This window comes from Myotis myotis, unplaced genomic scaffold (genome assembly GCF_014108235.1).
Source record: "Myotis myotis isolate mMyoMyo1 unplaced genomic scaffold, mMyoMyo1.p scaffold_m19_p_1, whole genome shotgun sequence".
NCBI lineage: Eukaryota > Metazoa > Chordata > Mammalia > Chiroptera > Vespertilionidae > Myotis > Myotis myotis.
In genome coordinates this window covers 49,131,836-49,151,605 of record NW_023416313.1, presented here as the reverse complement: position 1 = coordinate 49,151,605, position 19,770 = coordinate 49,131,836, and the positions used below count along the sequence as shown (strand labels likewise).

Genomic DNA, 19,770 nt, shown 5'->3' with positions numbered 1-19,770 from the left:
GAATAACCCTTTAATTCCTAGACCATTCAGTAGCCCTTTTGATTCATTTAAAAATGCTTAATGAGTGTGAGTTCTGGTTTAACAATTATCTAATCTGTCCTGATAACTAAGCAGTATGTTGAGAGCTACTTTTTATGGACTTATTGCTAGGATAACAGCTCTAAAGACCTTTAGCTTTTCTTATTTGACCTAGTCCCATTTCCCCTTAGAGTTATCGAGTGAATGCTACCGTTATTTACTTTGTAAAGAAGATACTATTTCTTATACCACTGGTAGGGGAAATGGTAGTAAGCTCTCTGGAACAAAGCCCTCTAAGGCTGCCCACTCTCACATTCTCTCCTGGGTTGCAGTTTTAGAGACCTAAGCTCTATAAAACCCAACTTCTTCTATCCCTTTTTAGTCTTTTTAGGACACCTTCTTAAATTGAACCATATGAAATTGCTTTTTGGGTTCTTTTAAATGTTTTTTCCTTTTCTAGAATTAATGCTATAAAGGAGATAACAGCTAGATGTCCTCTAGCCATGACTGAAGAACTTCTCCAAGACCTGGCTCAGTATAAAACACACAAAGATAAGAGTAAGTTGCATGTTAGTCTCTGTAGACCAAAGAATATAGGATGATTCATTTTTATCTCAAAAGACACTTAGCTCTGGAGTTTCTAAATTAAAGGTATTATTTTACAGATGTAATGATGTCTGCTAGAACTTTGATTCAGCTCTTCCGAACACTGAATCCTCAGATGTTACAGAAGAAATTCCGGGTAGGTGAAGCGTGCATGTGTTGATCTAAAGGGTATGGTCTCAGAAGGTGAGAGTGATCCTACAGTTTGAGTTTAAGTGTTTGTGAGGCTTACATTATGAGTATTGGTGATATGCCTGGTTTATTCTTTAAGCTCAGAATACAATTGATTGAATACCATTGCCTTAAATATTTGATGACAGCTGAGTCTTATAGATCAGTTAGGCTGTTTAATCATTAATCGATTGGAATCCTAAAGATTAATCAGTAGCTGATGCCAGTATTGAATGGGCAATCCCCAGACAGATAACACCTCTTTGGAGTTGCAAGGGAAGAGAAATGGGTGTATGTGACAGAAAAAGAGATGGTGATCTCAAGACTTAAGAATCAGAACGGAGCCCTGGCCAGTGTTGCTAAGTGGTGAGAGCATCAGCCTGCGCACGAAGGGTCTCGGGTCTGATTCTGGTCAGGGTTGCGGACCTGGGTTGCAGGTTTGATCCTGTCCCCGGTCAAGGTGTATGAAGGAGGCAACCAATCAATCTATGTCTCTTTCTCACATTGATGTCTCTCTCCCCATCTCTCTCTCTTTCTCAACAACAACAACAAAAAAGGAATCCTAATGGATATTCTCTAATAACTTCCAGTTTCCTGATCTGGATCAGAAGAGAGCGGGAAAATAGTGGACAGAGTTCTCACTGGGAAATTTACATTGACCCAAGGCATATGTGGATTGATCTTTGTCATTTGATTACTTCATTTTTTTGTGATTCTCCCTTCTAAATTCATAATCCTAGGAAATCCTTTTCATGAATAATGATTTACAATGTAAGAACCATATTAAAACGATTTCCTTTCCTTTAGGGTAAGCCTACAGAGGCCTCTGTAGAAGCAAGAGTACAAGAATATGGAGAATTAGATGCTAAAGATTACATCCCAGGAGCAGAAATTCTAGAAATTGAAAAAGGAGAAGAGAATGTGGAAAACAATGAAGGTTCATTTTTATTTCACCATTATTTGGGACATAGTCACTCCTATATCTGTATTGACCTTGAAATCTTTACGCTATTGAACATTCAGCAGTGACTTTATGCCAGGCACTGTTACAAGCCTTGGGGATCAAATGGCCATGGTTCCTGCTATTAGGGAACTTACATTCGAGTGTAGATGTATTTTCATGTTCTTCAGGGTGGCTGCCCCTTACCAATGGTATGCTGGTCACTTGGGAAAGATAATGGTTTTATACTTATTGCCTGGAAAAAAAAATGATGAGGTATTTATTAGTCCTTAGCAATCTTCCAAAATTCTCCTGTTGAAAAAGGCTTGTTGAATTTGTTGAAGAATGCTTGAGGATCTCCATTCTGGCTCCATTCTGACTTTCTTATATTGGTTGCTAAAGTCCTATCTTTTTCCTGTTCATTCATTCATGATTTCAGAAAAGCTTTTTTAAGCATTAGCTGTGGGCTGGCCACTCTCAATACAAAGATGAATGATATGGTTCCTGCCCTGCAGGCATGAAGAAAAGAGCTGAGAATAAAGTGTTACTAGGATTTATAATTGGAGTGAGGCATAAGGGCAGGAGAGAGGTCAGGTCAACCTCCAAGGTTCAGAAAAGCCTCAAGGAGATGGTAACCCATAAGCTGTATTTTGAATTATAAGTGAGGAATGGTAGAACAATGGAGACTTTCCAGGCAAACTGTGAGCAAAGTCCTAAAGGATTTGGGCAACTTACAGTACAGAATATAAAGTAGACAATAGTCAAATAGTAGACTAGAGTCTGAGTTGGGCCTTATCATGACTGGTTGTGTATATGCCATACCAAAGAGCTGGGACACTATTATATAGAACACTAGAAGCCCGGTGCACGAATTTGTGCACTAGTGGGGTCCCTTGGCCTGGCCTGCGGGATCGGGCCAAAACCGGCTCTCTGATATCCCCCGAGAGGTCCCAGATTGCGAGAGGGCACAGGCTAGGCTGAGGCCCCCACCGGTGCATGATTGGGGCCAGGAAGGAACCATGGGAGGTTGGCCAGCCAGGGAGGAACCATGGGAGGGCTCCGGGGCATGTCTAGCCCATCTCAGTCCCAATTGGCTGTGGACCCCAGCAGCAAGCTAACCTACCGGTCGGAGTGTCTGCCCCCTGGCGGTCAGTGCACGTCATAGCGAGCGGTTGAGCGGCCTTAGATATCATTAGCATATTACACTTTGATTGGTCGAATGGACGACCGGACACTTAGCATATTAGGCTTTTATTATATAGGATGAGGAACCACTGAGATTGTAAGTAGCTGATTTTGAAAGCATACTATGGTGGCTCCATTAAGAACACTAATACCCCTTTATTGTGGTGTCTGCAAGGTGTTTTTTATTTGTTTGCTTTTAATATGTTTTTTATTGATTTTCTAGAGTAAAAGGAAGGGGAAGGGAGAGAGAGAGAAACACATTGATAGGCTGCCTCCTGCATGCACCCTACTGGGGATCTGGATCACAACCTGGCATGGTCCCTGACTGGGAAACCAGTGACCTTTTGGTGCACAGGATGATGCCCAACCAACTGAGCCACACTAGCCAGGGCTGCAAGGTTTTTTAACATCCAGAATTTTCTACCTCAGTTCTCTGAATGACTGTTCTAGCTAGTTTCTAAAAACATTTCTTAATGTGCTTAGAAGAGTTGGGTACTTCCTGTGTAGCCAAGATAGCTGTACTGTACTAGTGCAGTTTTGATGTTCATGGTTTGGTGGGAAGAACGTGGCCTCTGGAGTCAAACATGATTTTCAGAATTTCAGTGTAGGCTGCATTTTCTGACTGGCCTGGAACAGGTGCCTTAACGCAATATCGTGTTCCTCTTCTATTGAGTCTTGAGGGTTAGAGAAAGTGTAAGAATTCGGCCGAAGGTAGATACTTGGTCAGTGTTTAAGTCCCATTCCTACAATGAATTAAATTGATGTGGCTTATTTAACAATAAATATTGATCAGTGTTTGGTTTGTAGAGCATCTATTTGAGGTTCATAACCTTACTTTCACTTGATTTATCTCCACTTGCCATGAATACTCAGCACAAAGCGATAGCCTACCTGTGCTCTCTTTCACACAGACGGGTGGGAAAGTGCCAGTCTCAGTGAGGAGTCAGATGACGACGGGGAGTGGGTTGACGTGCACCACTCTTCTGATGAAGAACAGCAAGAAATCGTAAGTTTCAACATTTCCTTCTATCAGTGCATCACTCCAGTGTTCATTAGGACTTAATTCATGCTGAGCCTTGCTGGGGGACTGAGCTCTCACCTGAGCTTGTAGCCTTGAAAGCCTTTATTGTGTCCTTAAAGGCCAAGAAGCTGAGCAGCATGCCTGCGGAGGAGCGGAAAGCCAAAGCTGCAGCCGTCAGCACCAGCCGAGTTTTAACTCAGGAAGACTTCCAAAAAATCCGCCTGGCCCAGATGAGGAAGGAACTCGACGCTGCCCCCGGGAAAGCCCAGAAGAGGAAGTATGTCGAAATAGACAGTGATGAAGATTCCAGGTACGGCAGCACATGCCCTAGGTCTTTAGGCAGCTCCCATGGTAATGAATGTATTAGAGAGAGGAATTCCACCCTTGTTTCATGTTACATTTTTTCCTTCATCTCAGGGGCGAGTTGCTTTCTCTTCGGGACATTGAACGCCTTCATAAAAAGCCGAAGTCTGACAAGGAGACAAGACTAGCAACAGCAATGGTGAGTGAGGCATACTGTTCCCTAGTCCTGTAAACAGAAGACAAAGAAATGAAACATGACCCAGAACTTGGATAGGCACAGAATGGTAGTATTTTACTTTAATGTTTTGACTAAAGCTGTACTGAACATAGAATAAAATGCACAGGTATGCGGCGTTCAGTTAGATGAGCTCAACAAGTAGGCAGCCATGTAACTACCATCCAAAACATGTTGTAGATAACAGGAAGCACCATTACATGTTCATGGTATCAGGGAGGCTCAGAACACTTACCAGAGCTTATAGAAAAGCAGGGGAGTGTTTGCAGTCATTAAGGAAAAGGCAGACAGTTGGAGTCTGCCTCTGGCAAGTACGGTGTGATTGCACCCTGCCGACATTTCCACCTTTATTTTCTGTGCCTTTGCTTGTCTTAGGCATCAGGCCATCCTGGCTCCACATCACCCTCTGCATTTCGTTTGTACTAAAATCTGTTCAGATAAGTTAAAAAAACCCATGTTCTTTCTCCACACCTTTCCATATGCTATTATTCCTATTTCCTGAAATGCTCTACCCCTTTTTCTCCTTTCCCCTTACCATGAATGCCTTCATCCTGCAAAAAAAGCTCACAGGTCTCCCTTTCTAGGAGGTTCCTCGGACCACACCAAGCTGAATTATTATGACTTTTTTTTGCCTCCACTTTTTTTTCCCTCTTTTTATTGATTAAGGTTTTACATATGTGTCCTTATCCCCCCATTGCTCCCCCAGCCCCCTGCTCATGCCCTCACCCCCGTGGTGTCTGTGTCCATTGGTTATGCTTATATGCATGCATACAGGTCCTTTGGTTGATCTCTCCTCCTTACCCCCACCCTCCCCTACCTTCCCTCTGAGGTTTGAGCATCTGATCAATGCTTCTCTGTCTCTGTTTTTGTTCATCAGTTTACGTTGTTCAATTATGACCTTTTTTTCCCGTTGAGCTCCTTGCCCCATTACAGTTGATCATGGTCCATTTCCCCTGGACTGAGTCACTGGGGAGCAAGGACTGTGTTCCCTTCATCTTTGTGTCCTTGGCATCCAGTAGAGCACCTGGCACAGAAGAGATATGTATATTGATTAGGTAACTTATGAAATGTTTTTTGTATGTGTGCTGATAGGCTGGAAAGACAGACCGAAAAGAATTTATGAGGAAGAAAACCAAAATGAATCCATTTTCCAGTTCCACAAATAAAGAGAAGAAAAAACAGAAGAACTTCATGATGATGCGGTATAGCCATAATGTCCGCTCAAAAAATAAGCGTTCCTTCCGAGAAAAGCAGGTGAGTTCAACTTGAAGCTTATGATTGTCATTCTAAGACACCTTTACTTTTGGGATGGACTTGTGTCTCTAAAGACCTTGCATTGTGTGTGTCTTAGGATTAATGGGAGTATTATTGGAGAGGTGGAAAATAGGGTGTGTCAGCCCTAGACCTGACTTGGTTGGGACTCATCTGTCCAAAGGGGAGTCTGTTTTTCTCCTCTAAGTAAAAGGGTGTAGTTCATTCTCTTGCTAAAATTCTCTGACATTTATGTGAACTATAGTGTAAAAATTGAGTAAGAATTTTTGAGTGCTTATTATATGTCTGGTACTTTTTTAGAAGCAATAATTATATGTGGTAACAGCTCAGAAACAGTTTTAGTGAAGCACACAAACGAAATGGCTCCCCAATGGTATGTGCCCTTTTGCACAGCCTTTACGCTCACAGGCCTTTGGGATTACATTTTGTCTATGTTTGATCTTTCATGGTTAGTTTTTTTCAGTAATTCACTGTAGTAAAACAAATTTATATTTTAATGTCTTTTTGTACTGGGGGTACACCAGAGTGTATCAAACTATTCTGAAGAATCTCCAGGGTATCCGGTCAAGGGTAAACTAGTTCAAGGGTAAACTAGTCTCACATTCTGAACCAGTGTTCCAAAATGCTCAGCCTGAATGCAATGGCCAGCTCTCCAGGGCAGTGTTCTGTCTGGGAACCAAGCCAGTATTAACTTAATTGAGGTACCATTTAAAGTCTACTGTCTGTTTACTTAATCTTCCTGGTTCTAAACTGTGTTATGTAAATAGTAAAGTGACAATATTTTTAATAGAAGTTGTTGAAGTTGAGGTAAAAGGAAAGCTGCCATTTAATATTTAAAATTTCCCAGTTCAATTTAAATTCATAGTTGAATTTATTAATTCCATTAGTTTATCCTTCACCTGCCCTTTGTAAGAATTTAGGGTTGAGGAAATAGTAATAGTTTATAGGCCTTGCTTCATTACGAGGTTTTCGTGGCTTTGTTACATTTTAGCTACTTCCTCTCAATTTTAGCATGCCTTTTTTGGCTTGATACAGAAGCTTGGCCTGTTCCTTGTCAGCATGTTTGTTTAATCAGCATACAGCAATATGAGCATGTACTGTGATTAAACCAATTTTACAGATGAGAAAATATTTCATAAATGGATGAGTCTGAGAAATATCTTCTTAGCCATGGAAATTAGGTTAAAATGAACTTGATTTTTTTTTTCTGCCTCAAGTATGCTAGCTATTCTGCCTAACAAAGAAATACCAACACGCAGATAAAAGCTAAAGGCAAGGAGCCAATAACTTAAAATCATAAAATTTAAAAACTTAGAACATTTAGATGTAGAGCCTGGCAGCTTCCTCTTCTCCCTCCCCCCAAATGAACGCGTGTCCTTTAAAATTCAAAAACTACAGATCTTTAAAAGTTTCTAGGAATCCAAGAATAGTACTTGTGAATTAATGGGATAGTATTCATTACACACTTAAGATGTGTACATTGACCTTGGTTGTCTTTTTTTAACGTTGGGCTTATTCTTAATGCTCCATCTCTGCATTCTGTAGCTGCTCCTGTTTTGAGCTTTTGTCCCATGGAGTGAGAACAGTATTCAAGAGCTTTGCCTATTTCCTAGCAGTAAGGAGGCCCTAGCCTGGTTACAGATCTGATCTGTTATGGAATATTTCACTATTTGTAGTTTAGGGGGATGACTTATTGACTTAGTGATTCCATTTTGGTACACTTTCATATAACCACATTAGTATACTTGGGTGCCCAAGACTTACCATGTTTAGTTGTCCTTTTCTTATCTTCCAGTTGGCACTACGAGATGCGCTTTTGAAAAAGAGAAAAAGAATGAAGTAACCTGGACAAGCAAGTTTAGCACTCCAAAGAGAATGCTCAATTTGTGTCATTACTCTGAAAATTAATAAACTGAGAATGTTTACATTAAAAAGTCCAGAAACACTATACTGTGAAAACCAAAGTAAATTTGGTAGCATTTTGGTGTTTTTATTTTGGAGGTGGATAATGGTGGGAATATCTGAAATGTAAACAGTCGTGATGTTGTAAGATCATTTTCATTTAGCAGTCATGTGAGAATAAACTATTCAGTGCCTATTATCACTATCGATGTAAAAATGACCATACTCCCCCATTAAAGGCATCCACAGCCTATTTGGAGGATGCGGGGGACAGACGTGTGTATATGTGTATCTGTGTGCAGTGTAAATAGTTCTCTGGTAGAGATAGGTCCATCTTCCTGTGGGGTCATGGAGATCTTGTAGATGAGCTCTGCAGGGGGCGGGGTTACATATTCTCTTCAAATGAAACAGGACAATGTTACAAGAGTAAGAGGTTCTTACTTGTAAATAGGCTTACCTGCTGAAAACAGGTCCCTGCTGTACAGATTTTGGGTAGACTATTTAGCTCTTTTAGTCCATCCAAAAGATTTAAATATTTTTTGAATGCCAGGTTAAAACCTTGCTTTTTATATTGCCTTAAGTATAAATAGTAATCTTGGAGTGTCTTTATCATTTGGGCTGCTCACGTCCCCATAGAGAAAAAAAAAAATCAAATTAGTTTCCTTAGCCTTTTTTCACCTTTAATATTTTCAGCCTTGTGTCCAAAGAAAGGTTTCTAATATCAAATAGGTCTTCTTGTGTGTGTTGAGCGGCTGCATTGGTCTCCCTTCCCTAGGTGTGCTTGGGTAGATTTCAGGGGCCATGAAAGCAGGTCAGTCTCTCTGTTTGCAACTTGTTGCATTTGGAAAGTTTGTTGCCTTTTACCTCAGATTTCTTAGATAATATTGTAGATGATAAAATTACTCTATATTGCTTTCAAGTAAAAAGCAATTTTCTGCTTACTCTGAATTAGAAAGCAGCTTCTAAAACTACTTTTCTCCTTCCCTTTCAGTATCTTCTGTTCACTTTCTAAGTTCAACTGGAGTTTTATTTGAAGGAAACTGTGTGACTTTCCCCAAAATACTGGGGATTAGTTGTAAAGACCTTGAGGTTTAATGACTCAGTTGAACTGGCCTAGTGAGGGGAGCTCTCAGAGTCAACCTTGGCAACTTCAGTATTTCACAGAATGTGCCCCATGCAAATTTGAATGGTTCAGACTAGAAACTGCTCTCTTTGCACATTTGAACTGTCTCATGTATCTAGCTTGAGAGAGGGATAAATAAAATCAAAATGACATAGCAGCCAGGATCCACAGCTTTGCTGCCTGAATTGTGATGGTACCTGAAAATTTCATCCTTTCGCTAGACTTTCACACCCACCTAGGTGCCAAGACACCAAAGTCCATGTGTTCTGCCTTCTGTTCTAATGTGGCTTCACCCTGCTCTTAACTGAAATTTATATGCAAGATAGAAAACTAGCTGGCTTACAAGGGTGCAGTCTTAACTCTCTTTTATTTCTTCACTCCCATAGTATCTTATCTTGCTATGGTCCCTTTTATTATTTTATAAATCTCAAGAATATTTTATGTTTGTTTACTATAAATTTGAAGATCAGGCCCTCACAAGGGTGGCTGCTGCCAGCAAAGGCAGAGTAGCCTTTCAGGGTGAAATTTACCTTGAAGAAGCCACCAGGGTCTCCGTCTCAGCTTTTCAGACTCACTTTTTTGCCCGCACTGGGAAGGGATCCATTTCTGGGATGAACTCATATTGTCCAAGCTCGTATATAGTTACATAAAGTGATGTATAAATCTGAAATGGTAATGTATTATGTATGTGATCTTAGCAAATTCCATCGGAAAATAAGCGCCACAAAAGGCAGAGGCTGTTCCCTGCTCTACCCCAGGCGCAGTAAATATTTGAAACGACCTACCTCACGGAGTGTTTTGAGGTTCTGAGAACTAATAGCCGTTTATAAGAACTTAGCGTGGTATTGGCCACAAAGCACGCATTCAGTACATTTCTCATCAAAGGTTAGATATCGATTAAGTTTTTATTTTATCTTTTGCTTAATTTACTCTTGAAATGACAATTGCAGTTGCTACAAGTATTTGTTTTATCCCTCATCCATTTTGGGGGGAACTAGTTTAAAATACAAAAATATATATTGAATGCTCACTGTATGCAAAGCAGCCTGCTAGATGCTGAGTGGGTTGCAAACACAATGTTTGTGTCATACAGAAACTTTGAAACCCATGAAGGAAATAGACTTTAAAAATAACTATGTAATACAGAGCCACTTACAGAGCTATCAAAAAAGGCACACAGCTTAGGGCAGGGCATCCTGACGAAGGGGCAGGTCAGCTGGCAGGAGGGTTTGCTGACAAACATGCTTAGGATGAACAGGGCAGCAGTAGGAAATGGATTCTTGAGTCATCATAAAAAAGTTAGGGTTTAAACATTGGTACAACTTTTTAAAGGTTATTGTTAATTAAATTTTGTTTTTGTTACTTCATATTCTAATCCTTTGAAAATTTATAATGTATATGGAGTGTTGTATGGCAGCTCTGTATTAACCAGAATGTTAAATCAGTTGGAATGCTCTGTTCTTCAAATTCTATTAAAACTGTTTTAAAACTTTTTTAAACACTTTAAACCTGTTGTACTAAGTGACATCCTTTCATTGTATAAAAAATAAAACTAAAATTAACTGTTGCTTACAAATTTTTAGGATGTATAATGAGATTTTTAGAAGGTATTGAATCGGAATAGGAAGGTAAATTGCTGACATGGATCGTTTTCTCTTAGTACAGTTTTTGGTCTGTACATGTTTAAAACGAAACAAGAATGGAAAGCACAGGTCATTCTGTACTATTTAATACCATATATATCAGGGCACTCCTATGTGATCATTTTATTTTCTCCTGCAAATTCTGCTTTCATTTATTTGTCAATTTGATCTCAATATGGAAATGGTTAAATTATGATTTATCCATGTGGTGGAATATTATGTAGCCTTTAAAATGTTTACAATAGGAAATGCTTATAAATGAAATGAACAAAACACAAAGTATTTATAGTATAATCCAATTACAGCGAATAGGGACTAATAAAAGCCCAAGAAACATGCCAAATATTAAACATGGTTTTCTTTTATGTTGGTTGGAATCATGTGAGGGGCTTTTTCTTTCTACTTTACTTTCTGAATCTTTTACAGTGTACATGTTTTTACTTATGTCGTTGTATGAGAAACAACTTTATTTGAGGCCAGAGAATAAAGTTGCTTTAAGACACTCCTGTGTTTTTTGTTGTTTTTTTGGTGGGGTTTTTTTTTTTTTTTTTTTTGGACTATTTGGAGGGGAATGTACTTAAACCAAGGCAAGGATTAATGTGCAGATACGCCAGAGGAATTGTGATCTCCCCTTCTTAGCCACTCTCTCCTCTTGTTTACTGATAGGGTGCTAGATGGGACCCTTTTTCTCTACTCAGCAATCCCCAGTGTTAGCTAAAGTGCTATCCTATATAATAAAAGCCTAATATGCAAATTGACTGAACGGCAGAATGACTGGTCACTATGATGCGCATTGACCACCAGGGGGCAGACACTTAACACAGGAGCTGCCCACAGGCCCCAGGCCAGCCAAGGCGGGTACTAGCAAAAGGCCCCCCCCCCCCCCCCGATAATCCCGCCAGTCGCCCCACAGAGGGAGGTGACCGGTGGCAGTGGGGGGTGGGGCCAGCGAGCAGGTGGTGCCAGGCCGGCCAAGGTGGGTGCCAGTGGGGGCCCCCGGTCACCCCACAAATGGGCCCTGATTGCCTGCCAGGCCTAGGGACTCTACCTGTGCACGAATTTTGTGCACTGGGCCTCTAGTGTTAGTATAATTCTTAGGGAAAATAATTTGCAGTATGTGCTAAGACCTAGAAAATAGTCATAACCATTGTCTCAAACCTATATCTGAAAGTCTAATCTAAGAAAATGGTCCGAAATATGGCAAGAGTTGTGTTTGGGGCTGTTCTGCTGCAAGTAACTGAATACACATCTAAAAATAGTATAACCAAATATTGGAGAATCACATGAGAAGTCTGGAGGTGGACAGCTGCTGGTCTGAGCTGTCATGCCCTCAGGATCTTGGGCTCTGCTTTGTCATTCTTAGTGTGTTGAAGCCAAACTCTGGATTCAGATGCTGACTGATGTAGCTGTATGACCACGTTTTAATCAACATTTCTGTGCTGCAGTTTCCTTATCTGTAAAAATGGAGATAATGATAATACCTTTACCTTCATAGGTATTTCTGTGTTTAAGGCAACAGGAAAGGGCATTCTTAAGATGTATTCCCTTAAGTGGAATCATTGGGTCATAAGGCATTTTTAATTTTTGAAGAATCTCCATACTGTTTTCCAGAGTGGCTGCACCAGTCTACAATTTAACAATTTTATAAATATAGTATGCATATGAAAATAGTTGCTGGGTTTGTATGGTAGTACTATAGCTGATTAGGTTTTCTCTTTCTGTACGTATTAAGCATGTATAACAGTTCTCCAGAGAAACAGGACCAGCAGGAGGGAGACGGAGAAATAGATATAAAATAGGAATTGACTCATGAGATTATGGAGGCTGAGGAATCCCATGATCTGCTATCACAAGCTGGAGAACCAGGAAAAGTGGTGCCATTCAGTCTGAGCCTGAAGGCCCGAGAACCAGGACTGCCAACGTCCCAGGCAAGAGAAGATGAATGTCCCAGCTCAAGTTCAAAGAGCATATTTGCCCTTCTGCCTTTTCTGTTCAGGCCCTCAAAGGGTTGGATGATGCCCACTGCGTTAGTGAGAGTGACCTTCCTTACTCAGTCTGTCCAAATTCTTTCTCTTTTGGAAAGTCCCTCACACACACATTGGAGGCTGAGATAGCCCGTGATCTGCTGTCACGAGCAGGTCCTTTAGCTGGGCATTTCGTAGCCCTGTCACTCTGACACATAAAATTAACCATCATAAAACATTTTGTAATGTTGCTGTAAAACATTTATAATAAACATTTTTAAAAAATAATCTAAAACATTACTTCTACTTCCATTCTTAGCAAGATCCAATTTTGGAGTACCTGCTATGCCTAATATCTAAGTTAACATCAGATCCAGGAATACTTTAAAAGGAAATTTGGCCCTAACTGGTTTGGCTCGGTGGATAGAGCATCAGCCTGCGGACTGAAGGGTCCCATGTTCGATTCCAGCCAAGGGCATGTACCTTGGTTGTGGGCACATCCCCAGGAGAGGGTGTGCAGGAGGCAGCTGACGTTTTTCATCGATGTTTCTAGCTCTCTATCCCTCTCCCTTCGTCTCTGTAAAAAAATCAATAAAATACATTTTTTAAAAAAGGAAATTTGACCAGGTGGCAAGGTAAATTGTGGACAAAATGGGAACCTGATTCTAGAAAATGTTACGAAAGAGGAAGTTTAAAATAATTACATGGAAACTAAACTAAGAATAAATTGTATTTCACAACTTCTTGCTTTAAGGATACTTGAATGTTTCCCTTTTGAAAAATTTTATAAACATTTTACCATTTCATTGTGATTCAGAAAAATATAGAATATAAACATCAATCTCCCAGATTTATTCAATTTTAACTTTTGCCATAGTCATTTTTAAAGAAACAGAACATTAAGAGTACCATAACTAACACCCCACTCAGCCATTTTTCCTCCTTTCTCAGGACTAACTGCTATCTTCTCCATGCCTGTTATTCCTTTAGTTATGTTTTACTATATTTGTGCATGTATTTGTATGTGTATGTATACAGCAGACAGTATCATTTAGTATCTTTTAAAATTTAACAAATATAATTGTTCATATTATTTTGCTATGTAACAACATTAGATTCTTTCATTTTAACTGTTGTAAAGTTTTCCATCTGTTCATTACCCTACTGCAGAGCAGTTAGATTGTGTCCACCTTTTCACTATTTAAAAAGTCTTGCCCCATAATGTCTTTGTAAATATCTCCTTGGGCATATGTCTTAGAGTCTTTTTAAAAAATTTTTTTTAATCCTTACCAGAGGATATGCTCATTGATTTTAGAGAGAGGAGAAGGGAGAAAGGGAGAGAGAAACATTGATGTGAGAGAGAACATCTATTGGTTGACTTCTGTATGTGCCCCAACCAGGGATTGAACCCACAACCTAGGTATGTGCCCAGACTGAAAATCGAACCCACAACCTTTTGGTATAAGGATGACACTCCAACCAACTGAGCTACACCAGCCAGGGTTAGAATCTTTTCTTTATCCAGTTTACATAGAAACTTAGAAATGGAATTCTGGGTTGTAGGGCCCATGATTCTCCAACTTCCCTAGGTATTACTAAAATGCACATTCCTGCCAACAACTCATGAGTTCTTATATTAGCACATCCTTGTCAACACTTGGGGTTATTAGACTAAAACTCTAGACAATCTGTTGTTGATGAAATGGTATCATTGTTTTAAGATGGATTTTAGTGATTAACAGTGAGGTTGAGATTGCTTCACATGGATCTTTACTATTTGATTTCCCTGTTTTTATATCTACTTAATTTTCTTTTTTCTTATTGATTCATAGGGGTCTTTATATATTCTGGATATGAATTCTTTATCAATTACTTATATTGCAAATATCTCCACAGACAGGAAATGCCATCTCTGTGATAAACTAAGTTCCCATGTATACTTTGGGTCTGGGACCTTTCAAAACAAGTTCTAGATCCTTTTAAAAATATAGACGTTTTTACAGCAGTTCTAAGTTCACAGCAAAATTGAGCATAATGTAGAGAGTTCCCATATACGGCACCCCCTGCTCCCCCCACTTCTGTATAGCCTCCCCTATTATCAATATCTCCTACCAGAATGTTACATTTGTTACAATTGATAAACCTACATTGACACATTATCACCCAAAGTCCATTATTTACATTGGGGTTCACTCTTGGTGCTGTACATTCCCTGGGTTTGGACAAATGTATAATGACATGTATCTACCACTGTAGTAGCATCCAGGGAGTTTCACTGCCCTAAACATCCTCTTTACTCTGCCCGTTTCCCTCTCTTTCCCCTGACAAGTTCTGATCTTTTTACTTTTTACAAAGTTTTACCTTTTCCAGAGTGTCATAGAGTTGGAATCATCACAGTATGTAGCCTTTCCAGATTGGCTCCTTTCGCTTAGTAATATGCATATAAGTTTCCTTCATGTGTTCTCATGGTGGGACCACTCATTTCTTTTTAATGCTGAATAATATTCCATTGTCTGGACAAAATCACCAAACTCATTTCTCAAAAGGTATCCCCAACGTTAAGCGGTGCATGATTGTATGAGTAAGAAGACTCATTCCTCTCTGGCTCTTGGTAGAGGTCTCAGTTCCTCACGCTAGGAACTTTTTCATAGGACTTCTTTTTTTTTTTCTTTTTTTTTTTTTAAATATATTTTATTGATTTTTCACAGAGAGGAAGAGAGAGAGATAGAAAGTTAGAAACATCGATGAGAGAGAAACATCGATCAGCTGCCTCCTGCACATCTCCCACTGTGGATGTGCCCGCAACCCAGGCACATGCCCTTGACCGGAATCAAACCTGGGACCTTTCAGTCCGCAGACCGATGCTCTATCCACTGAGCCAAACCGGTTTCGGCAATATAGGACTTCTTTAGTGTGGCTTCCTTCAGGGTGAGCCATCCAGGAGCGAGTGCAAGGAGGAAGCTGCAATGTCTCTTGTGACCTCGTGTTGGAAGTCAGACATCACCACGTCGGCTTTAGTCTCTTCATTACAAGCAAGTCACTAAGTGTAGCCCATAGTTAGGAGTGGTGGTGTTTCTTAACTACCGCACTGCTTCTAAACTGAACAGAATGAGATGCCAGGTATAAAAAAGCTGTTATATTCCATGTTTCTGATACAATCAACTACCTTCTTTCATTCCCCACAGAAGCATTTTTTAAACTGTAGACTCTGGTGCACAGATAAACCATGAGCAATGCCCAGCATCTCTGAAATCTGCACAGCACAGAAACAGCAGAAAGGAGAAGGCTCAGAGTTTTGCAATTCCAGATCTCCTTCCCCCCCCCCCCCCCGAATTAAAGAGTCATGTTTATTGCAATCTCAGACTATGAGGGGCCATTCCCCAAATCTCATAGTGATAAGATGGTGGCAAAACCAGACTTATATAGGCAAAGATCACAAAGGTATTGATTACATCTCAAGGTTTGGAATGAGGAACCTGGTTTGCAAAAAAGCAGTTTACAGAAGCAGCATGTTAATTACAGTTTTGGGTCTCATTGAATTAACAGAAACACATTGTCTAGAGCCCTCGGGTCTGGAATGAGGAACCTGGGTTAAACTTAGGCATGTTATCTAAATTACAGTTTTGGGTCTCTGGAACACTGAGTCAACAAGGATACGTTAACTGGAGCCCTCTGACCTTGGGATAACTGTGCTGTCCTTCCCAGGTAAAGGAAAATGTGCTTTCTAAGACCAGTATGACAACCCATGGGACATTCACATAATCAATAGGCCAGATCTCCCTTTTAATCTTTGTTTTAAACTGTCCTATAACATATCTATACATTTTAAAATATATATATATATTTTATTGATTTCAGAGAGGAAGGGAGAGGGATAGAGAGATAGAAATATCAATGATGAGAGAGAATCATCGATCAGCATAATTGATCAGCTGCCTTCTGCAAGTCCTCTACAGGGGTTTGAGCCCACAACCAGGACATGTGCTCTGACCTGGAATCAAACCATGGCCTCCTGATTCAACTACTGAGCCACACCAGCCAAGGCCATATCTATAAGTTTTTAAGAGTAGAGGAGTAGATTATATAAAACTAGAGGCCTGGTGCACAAAATTCATGCATGGGTGGGGTCCTTAAGCATGGCTGGCAATCAGGGCCATTTGAGGCCTTCCTGCCAGATGGGGGGAGGGACTGCAGGAGGTTGTCTGGCTACTGAAGGTTGGCTGTGGGAGCACACTGACCACCCGGGGGCAGCTCTGCACTGAGCATCTGCCCCCTGGTGGTCAGTGTGCATCATAGTGACTGGTCATTCCAGCATTCTGGTCGCTTAGGCTTTTATATATAGACTAGAGGCCCGGTGCACAAAAATTTGTGCACTCGGGGAGGGGGGTCCCTCAGCCCGGCCTGTGCCCTCTCACAGTCTGGGACCCCTCGGGGGATGACCATCTGCTGGTTGAGGCCTGCTCCCCAGGGGATGGGCCTAAGATGGCAATCAGACATTCCTCTGGCAGCCTGGCAGCCCTCAGGGGATGTCCACTTGCCAGTGGGGAGCAGACCTAAGCTGCAGTCGGACATCCTTAGCACTGCTGAGGAGGCAGGAGAGGCTCCCACCACCACCTCTGTACTGGCAGCCATCAGCCTGGCCTGTGGCTGAGCAGAGCTCCTTCATGTGAGAGGGCACTGACCACCAGGGGGCAGCTCCTGCATTGAGCGTCTGCCCCCTGGTGGTCAGTGTGTGTCATAGTGACGAGTCATTCCCAGTTGTTCTGCTGTTAGGGTCAGTTTGCATATTACCCTTTTACTGTATAGGATAGAGGCCTGGTGCACTGATGGGGGCCAGCTGGTTTGCCCTAAAGTGTGTCCTGGATCAGGGTGTGGGGCCCACTTGGGTGCCTGGCCAGCCTGGGTGAGGGGCTGATGGCTGTTTTCAGGCTGCCCGCACCCCCTTCAGGGTGGGGGTCCCCACTGGGGTGCCTGGCCAGCATGGATGAGGGGCTAAGGGCTGTTTTCAGACTGCTCGCACCCCCTTCAGGGTGGGGGTCCCCACTGGGGTGCCTGGCCAGCCTGGATGAGGGGCTGAGGGCTGTTTTCAGGTTGCCCGCACCCTCTTCAGGGTGGGGGTCCCCACTGGGGTGCCTGGCCAGCCTGGATGAGGGGCTGAGGGTTGTTTTCAGGCTGCCCACACCCCCTTCAGGGTGGGCGTCCCACTGGAGTGGCTGGCCAGCCTGGATGAGGGGCTGAGGGCTGTTTTCAGGCTGCCCGCACCCCTTCAGGGTGGCGGTTTCCACTGGGGTGCCTGGCCAGCCTGGATGTGGGGCTGAGGGCTGTTTTCAGGCAGACCAAGCCTGCAACTGAAGCTCCCAGTCTCTCCTTTTTTTCTTTTTATTCTGGGATTTATTTACCTTCTGTAATTGAAACTTTGTTGCAGCTCCAGCTCCGATGCCAGGCTGTCTGAAAGCAGGTCTCTGGGGTTTGTTTCGCTTCTATAATTGAAACATAGTTCCATTTCGGAGCTGTTGCTTTCAGGCTCAGAGCCGGGCGCAGCAGGCGGGGAACCTTGGCTTCCTCCATTGCCGGGGCAACCAAGCCTCATATTCACTTCAGCTGCGTGGCTGCCAGCCGCCATCTTGGTTGGCAGTTAATTTGCATAGCACCCTGATTAGCCAATGGGAAGTGTAGTGGAGGTATGGTTAATTACCATGTTTGTCTATTATTAGGTAGGATTATATTTAGCTCAGCCTAATTGTGAATAATACTTTTTTTATTATGCTGTAGATTTGTTCACTCAATGCATTTTATCATGGGTTGTTTTCAAAATCTTGTATTTGTTTTTAATTTTTATTTAAAATTAAAGTCTGGCAGTGATTGGAAGTCTTTTTTTTATTTTTTATTTTTTTATGCAAACACACTTCTTTGAACTCAGCTAATTTGCTCCCTTAGTGATTCTCTCAATGCAGTTACTCAGGTGCAAATAAACAAATTAAGACCTGGGTCTTGGCTTAGATTTTAAGCAAAGACTGGGAAGAAGCAGGAACAAAGATGTGAAACTTTAGCCCAGGGACATGCAAGCCATAAGAATAGGAAGAAAATCAGCGGTGTTCTATTTGACGGGGGAGAAAAACCCTGAAAAAAAATTTTTTTCCTAGTTTTCTCTACACCAGTGGTTCCCAACCTTGGCTGCACATTAGAATCACCTGGGAATATTTTTAAAATCCTGATTTCTGGGCCTCATCCTCCGGAAATTCTGTTTCTTTGTTACTAATGTTGTGGCCCCACCCCATAACAAAGAAACAGAATTTCCGGAAGGTGAGGCCCAGAAATTAGGATTTTTAAAAAGACTCCCAGCTGATTCTAATGTGCAGCCAAGGTTGAGAACCACTGCTCTACACATTTACTCTATTTTACCCACAGATGATCCTGCTAACCATTAAAATTGGCATGGCTCAGTGGTTATAGAGTCGGCCTGTATACCGAAGGGTCCTGGGCTCGATTATGGTCAGGGAGGTCAAGGGCATGCACCTGGGTTGCGGCCTGCAGAAGCTTTTCACATGGATATTTCTCCCTCTCCCTCTCTCCCTCCCTCTCTCCCTCCCTCTCTCCTTCTCTCCTTCTCTCCTTCTCTCTCCCTCTCTCCCTTCTTCTCCCTCTCCCTCTCCCTTTCTCCTTCCCTCTCCCTCTCTCCCTCCCTCCCCCTCTCTCCCTCTCTCCTTCCCTCTCCATCTCTCCCTCCCTCTCCCTCTTCTTCTCTCCCTCTCCCTCTCCCTCTCTCTCTCCCTCTCCCTCTCCCTCTCTCCCTCCCTTTCCCTCTTCTTCTCTCCCTCTCCCTCTCTCCTCCTCTCTCTCTCCCTCTCTCCTTCCCTCTCTCCTTCTCTACCTCCCTCTCCCTCTCTCCCTCCCTCTTCCTCTCTCCCTCCCTCTCCCTCTTCTTCTCTCCCTCTCTCCCTCCCTCTCCCTCTTCTTCTCTCCCTCTCCCTCTTTCCCTCCCTCTCCCTCTCTCCTCATCTCTCCCTCTCTCCTTCCCTCTCCCTCTCTCCCCCTCTCTCCTTCTCTCCTTCCCTCTCCCTCTCTCCTCCTCTCTCTCCTTCCCTCTCCCTCTCTCCCTCCGTCTCCCTCTCTCCCTCTCTCTCCCTCTTCTTCTCTCCCTCTCCCTCTCTCCCTCCCTCTCCCTCTCTCCTCATCTCTCTCCCTCTCTCCCCCTCTCTCTCCCTCTCTCCTTCTCTCCTTCCCTCTCCCTCTCTCCTCCTCTCTCTCCTTCTCTCCTTCCCTCTCCCTCTCTCCCTCCCTCTCCCTCTTTCCCTACCTCTCCCTCCCTCCCTCTCTCTATCTCTCTCCATCTCTCCCTCCCTCTCCCTCTCTCCTTCTCTCTCCCTCTCCCTCTTTCCCTCCCTCTCCC

At 42.3% G+C, this 19,770-nt stretch overlaps 1 protein-coding gene across 3 annotated transcripts in view; it reads left to right on the top strand.

Annotated features, from left to right (window-relative positions):
- SDAD1 (SDA1 domain containing 1) overlaps positions 1-10,918 on the top strand; it is a 35,166-nt gene extending 24,248 nt beyond the window's left edge. For all 3 annotated transcript variants that reach the window (XM_036336834.1, XM_036336852.1, XM_036336843.1), the window contains exons 15-22: positions 479-576; positions 684-760; positions 1,600-1,729; positions 3,829-3,923; positions 4,058-4,248; positions 4,356-4,440; positions 5,569-5,730; positions 7,544-10,918. In XM_036336834.1, coding sequence (XP_036192727.1) covers positions 479-576; positions 684-760; positions 1,600-1,729; positions 3,829-3,923; positions 4,058-4,248; positions 4,356-4,440; positions 5,569-5,730; positions 7,544-7,591 — 886 coding nt within the window. In that variant the 3' untranslated portion in view covers positions 7,592-10,918. The remainder of the gene's footprint in view (positions 1-478; positions 577-683; positions 761-1,599; positions 1,730-3,828; positions 3,924-4,057; positions 4,249-4,355; positions 4,441-5,568; positions 5,731-7,543) is intronic.
- The last annotated feature ends 8,852 nt before the right edge of the window (positions 10,919-19,770 follow it).